The following is a 6,276-nucleotide window of genomic DNA, read 5'->3' as shown; positions in this document are numbered from 1 at the left end:
TAAATGGTAAAGTTCATAATTAATATTAATATTTTTATGTATTCAATGTCTTTTGAAATAACGAGAACAAATCGCTAATCCGAACGACCCCTTTCCCCAATCTCGTTCGGATTATCGAGACCCTACTGTACCTTATCCCCTTCTTTTAATTCTTTAGTGCCTTTATCATAATATTGCAGATAATATTGTTTTTGTTTATTTTGTATTTCTATTAAATTTTCTCTTACTTCAGTATATTTTCGTTTTCATCTTCTATAGGTAACAACCCCTTTATTTTCCTACCCATTAGTATTTCAGCTGGAGATGCTAAACCTTTAGCTATTGGTGTGTTTCTAATTTCTATATTCTAGTAGTGTTAGATATTATATATCTTTGTTGTCTTCATCTGCCTTGACCAACATTTTTTTTACTGTTTGTATATATCTTTCTACCATTCCGTTTGATTGTGCATTAGTGGGACTCGATATTATATGTTTTATATTCCATTTTTTTTATAAATGTTTTAAACTCCTCTGATGTATATTGAGTACCCCCGTCAGATCTAATAATTTCGGGTAAACCGTGCCTAGAAAAGTTACTTTTAATTGCATTAATTGTGTATAATGCAGTTAATTTGGTATCATTCTAAATTCAATAAATTTAGAGATATAATCCACCAACATTACATAATTCTTTCCTTGAGAGTAAAACAAATCAGTTCCTACCACCTGCCATGGTTTGTCTGGTACTTCTGAACACTCCAGCGGCTCTTTTGTGTTTGTTTTTCTATATTTTAAACAAATTTGACATCTATTCACAACTTCTTCTATATCCTTATTCATTCCTAACCAATATAAGCAAGTTCTTGCTCTATATTTGCACTTCTCAATTCCCATGTGATTAAAATGAATCTTTTTCAACATTTCATTTCTTAAACTTTCTGGTACGATTATCCTATTTGATTTAAGTATACAGTTCACCGTCGTGCACTGTTATTAATTCTTTAGAATCCCAAAACTTTTTATTCTCTTCATTCAATTGTTTTCTTTTTTTCTGGCCAGCCATTAATGACATAACTTTTTAGTATGTTCAGTTCTTTATCTGATTCTGTAACCAACTTAAATTGTTCACGTTTATTTTCACTTTTTGATATATACTTGTTCACTTCTTCAATATTTATTTCAACCCCTCTTTTCTCCCAGTCGTCAAATATAGTATCACCCTTTGATTCTATCCTACTTAATGTATCGGCTATAAATAGTTCTTTACCAGGTTTATATTTTACTACTAATTCATACTGTTGTAGTTTTATAAAGGATCCTTTGTAATCTCAGAGGGCATAATACTAGTGGTTTTTTGAATATGGATTTTAATGGGCGATGGTCAGTTTCTACTTGAACTTTTCTACCGAAGATGTACTGATGAAACCTATGACACCCAAATGCAATACATAGAGCTTCCTTTTCAATTTGAACATTTTTTTTTTTGAGCATCGGTTAAAGATTTTGATGCATAAATAATTGGTAAATTATTTTGTAATAGTACAGCACCTAAACCGTCCTTTGATACATCAACTGACAATGTTAAAGTTAGTTTGCTATCATAATATTGTAAAACTGGCTCACTGATTAACATTTATTTTATTTTATCTAAAGCATCACTATGCGGCTTTGTCCATTCAAATACAACATATTTTTTTATTAACTCTCTTAATGGAGCATTTATTTGTGCTACATTAGGTAAAAACTTTCAAACATAATTTACAACTCCCAATATTCTTTGTAGCACCTCCTTATTTTCTGGTGGTTTTAATTCCTTTATAGTTTTAATTTTATTATAATCTGGTTTTACTCCTAAACTTGTTATTTCATGTCCTAAAAAATTAACTTTACTTTTATTAAATTTGCATTTTGATTTACTAAATTTCACATTTCTTTCACTTGCTCTTTAAAGAACTTTTTTTAATCTCTCATCATATTCCTCCTTATTTTTACCATAAACTATTATATCATCTATATACAGGGTGATTCTTTTATCAAACAACACTCATTATTTGAAAAAGTATTGACTTTTTTCAAATTTTTTTTTTTTCAAAATTGTAGATTTATGCTGTTCTAGAATTGTATATCTTTTTTATATTTTTCACCCTTATATTTATTAGGTAAACCACTGTCAACTTTTGATTTTCAAATGGTAACCTATACTTAAAATTTCATAATTGAATAAAACTATTTTTTTCATTAATTAATACGTTCTAATTTTCATTTTTCGTTAATCCGTTGATGAGATATTGCTCCTCAAAGTTAGGTGGTTTTGGGAGATAGTTATCGTAATATGTAAATGTGTTATACCTCGTCAGCAGATACCGCAGCTATCAGGATTTTTATGTCCCAGTGCAAAAGATATCACACTTTTCAAATCAGTTCATAAAGTATTTAGAGCCCCTAAATGTATTTTATTATGCCCATTTTGCAGGGAGACACGAAGATCACCCCACGAAGGTGATTACATCAATGGTCAGTGGTCGTAATAATTATTATCAATTATAAAGACCAGAAGTTATAAGTAATAAATTCGATATCGTTCAACCCAAGATATAGCGGCGATAATCTTTGTACCTGATCGCCGATAATACCTACATACAATAACACACAATCATAATATTACTATTATTATTGGTCTGCTTCTGTTTGTAGCTTCGATCACGATCTCACCTCTATTCTATGCTCAAACTAGTGATGTGCGCAAAATCACGTCGCCGTTACTTTGTCACCGCGACAACAGTGTCGCTGTTAGTCACTGCGACGATTGCGAAAATTAATGGTGACTAGCGACTTTGGTGACTAGACAGTGACTGGTGTTTGTTTCTAGAGGTTGGCACTGGTGTTAGATTGAAACTGGGCACTCTATTTTTTTTTTTTATAACAAGCGACAAGCTAAATGGCCGAAATTCTCTTATCTAATGTTTACCTAACCATATCTTAAATCTTGACGGCTAATAATAATAATAATAACGGACTAATAATCCGTGGCTTACATTTTCATAACACTGATAAAGACATTATTGTTATCATTTTATCATATTAATTAATATTATAAAATTTAAGTTTAAAATTTAAAGTTGTTTAGTTGTATAGGTAGTTCATGATTTTAATAACTTAACTTACTTACATAACTACATAAGTCTTAAATATTATTAACTTTAAGCTTATTCAACAGTTATGTAAATTATGTAATGATTGCATGTGAATATTACATCATTACATAAGGTACCTATTTTATAAAAATTTATGCTATTGTAAAACATTTTAAAAAACAATCTGCATTAATTAATTAATAATACATACATTTATTATTTTTTTAAAACTATATTTAAAATCAATAAAATTACTTTTTATTTTATACTAATAATAATTAGTAATAATAACTAATATTTCACATTTCAAACAACTTATAATTGTGATTCAAAAATAAAATTTGGTTCACTTTATTGGGTTTAAGACGATTACGGCGTTCACTAATGACAAAACCTGCTTTTGAAAACACTCGTTCACATGGAACAGATGATCCTACCACGCAACATTTTTCTTTAACAATTGTACTTAAATTAGGGTAATTGTAACTGTTATCCCTCCACCAACTAAACGAATCACTTGTTCGTGGTAATATGTTGTCATCAATGTACCTATTTACTTCAATGATCGCTTTTGACGTATTTGTTCCCTGAGGTGTTATTGCTGAAGTCATTGAATCAAAATTATTCCAAATACAACATTCATCTCTTTCTTCAACTGGATCTGCAGAGGGAACTGCAGGTAATGTTTCAGTATTATTTGAGTTATTTTTTATATGTTGTGCAACTGCGTTTATTACTTTTGTTTTTGTTTGATCTCCTAGCGATTTGGTTAAAGCGTAATGTTTGAATTTTGGATCCAAGAACGTTGCCATTCTTAAGGTATTGCTCATTTCTAAATCAGAGAATCGATAATTGATGCCATCTTGTAGAACTTTAATAGTTCCCTTCACTGAAGAATCAAAAGGCTTATTTTTCAATTTTTCACATACATCAGCTAATCCTTTGCTCAAAACAATAACCATAGAAGCACACATATAGTTCTCTCCACTTACTAATTTTGTGACTTCATCAAATGGTTTGAGTACAAGGCACAACTCTTTACATATCTTCCATTCTTCAGATGAAAGTATATGTAAATCTGCATCTATTATTGCTAGAGTTGCCTTTACAGTGGTTTCCAATTCAACAAACCGATTCAACATATGAAATGTGGAATTCCAACGTGTGGCTACATCTTGCAGTAGTTTTTTTGGTGTTGCCCCTGAGTTATCCTGGTAAAGCATCAGTTGGTGGTTAGCATTTGAACTTCGCTTAAAATGCCCGACAATCGTCTTCACAGTATTTATTAAATTTGATTGTGTTTTTAATGCTTCTTGCACAATCAAATTTAAGCTGTGGGCAAAGCACCCAAAATGTTTTAATTCTAGTGTACTTATTGCACCTTTTATATTAGCAGCATTATCAGACACTACAAGTACAATTTTATCCTTTATTTGCCATTCTTCAATAATTGATTGGATGATTATGCTTAAGTTCAAACTTGTGTGTTTTTCAGTAAAAGGAGCACATTGAAGTAATACTGATTTTAAATTGAAATTCGGATCGACATAATGAGCAGTAACAGCTAAAAAACTTGTATTGTTTATAGAAGTCCAGCAGTCAGTGGTCAAGCAAACCGATAAGGCTTCTTCCTGAACTTTTATTTTGGTTTCATTAAATAACTTTTCATAAGCAAAAGGTAATGAGGTTTTTGATAGCTTATGCCTACTTGGTAGTTTATAAGCAGGGTTTAACAAATGAACAAATTGTTTAAACCCTTCATTTTCAGTTAAACTAAAAGGCTGACAATCTAAATATATTAATTTTAATAAACTATCATCCAACTGACTTTGATATGTATTGGTCATTTTTCTTGGTATATAATTTAGCAAAGTATTTGTTGTTTTACGTTTTTTAATTATGTGATTTGAAGACTCTACGGTTTCAGAGGAAGGGTTGTCAACATTTTCTTCCACAATTAATGTAGAAGGATTTACTTGACGTAGACTTATAGCTGGCATGGATTGTAATCCTAGAGTAGTAGCCTAACATAATATAAGACAATAATACAATAAGTTAATCTAGTTTCTGCAGTCAACATAATTAAAATAAAGGAAATTAATTTATACTTAGTCGTCGTCACACAAAAAGTGACAAAGTGAAATAATTAAATAATTATGGAGTCATACTAATTTCAAAATAAAACCTTAAACATTTTCACTTTGTCACTTTTTGCGTGATGACAATTTAATGGTAATTACTTGTGCACTATTTGAAGTACTTGGTTGGTTTATTTCATCATCTACTTCAGGTTGTAAATTTATTAAAGGATGTTTTCTTTCAATGTGCTTTTTTAAATTTGACATAGTTGTCTTATGAGAAATTTTAGTTTTACATATGTCACATTTTGCATAATGCTCATCAACATATGTAAAATATCTCCACATATCACTTCTGAGTTTTCTTGAGTTACTCATTTCGAAAAAGTTCTTTTTAACTTATTAACAATAGAACAAGATCACTCAGTAAATAGACACTATATTAAGTTCTAAAACACTTTAAATGATAACTGATTTAAATTAGTATAAATGTGTGGCTAATGCCTATAAATATGTAATTGAATATTAAGTTATGCAGGTTATGAGGATTTTCCGAATTTAATTGTTTATTTATAACACAGCACTAATAAGTAATAATGATATTTTATTTTTATTTTGATAGAAAAGTACCAACAATGTATCGTAAATGTAGCCTGTGGGGATCGCAAAAAAAAAAACACTGGTACACAACCAAAAACAAATAATAAAATAAATTATTATAATATCATAGTTTTAAGTCACAAGTGGTACATGCATTTTTCAATAAAAAAAAGTTGGGTAAGTGGATGTCGCTCTGCTGTACAGTAGGTTACAAGTGGGTTACTGTAATGGATGGAATTAAATTTAAATTCAATGATATAATATTATTGTATGCGAAAAACGATTCTGATCGGAGACGGTTTGTCTGTCTAGGATATATTAAAGATTATTAAAAATTTTCAAATCTTAGATTTAAAAATAAAATTTTTCATGAATTTCGTGCTTAAAATAATTTGCGAAATTTCGTGATTTTTACGTATGTTGTCAAAATTCAAACTTTAAATGCTTGTAAAAAAAAATTATAACAGTGCATTCCTTTTATTT

The 6,276-nt window shown here is 29.6% G+C and overlaps 1 protein-coding gene across 1 annotated transcript; it reads right to left on the bottom strand.

The window, feature by feature from the left end:
• Positions 1-1,009: 1,009 nt before the first annotated feature.
• LOC149056289 (E3 SUMO-protein ligase ZBED1-like) lies at positions 1,010-5,571 on the bottom strand. The gene is made up of 4 exons (XM_089227050.1): positions 5,356-5,571; positions 3,489-5,139; positions 1,744-1,853; positions 1,010-1,276 (listed from the first exon to the last, which is right to left on the bottom strand). The coding sequence occupies exons 1-4, from the start codon at positions 5,569-5,571 to the stop codon at positions 1,010-1,012; spliced, it is 2,244 nt and encodes a 747-aa protein (XP_089083176.1).
• Between the last annotated feature and the right edge of the window lie 705 nt (positions 5,572-6,276).

This window comes from Diuraphis noxia, unplaced genomic scaffold (assembly GCF_037042655.1).
Source record: "Diuraphis noxia isolate RWA-SAM2 unplaced genomic scaffold, SU_Dnox_SAM2 contig0004, whole genome shotgun sequence".
Classification (NCBI taxonomy): Eukaryota; Metazoa; Arthropoda; class Insecta; order Hemiptera; family Aphididae; genus Diuraphis; species Diuraphis noxia.
Note: the sequence above shows the minus strand (reverse complement) of the source record. Positions and strands in the feature narration are given on the sequence as shown.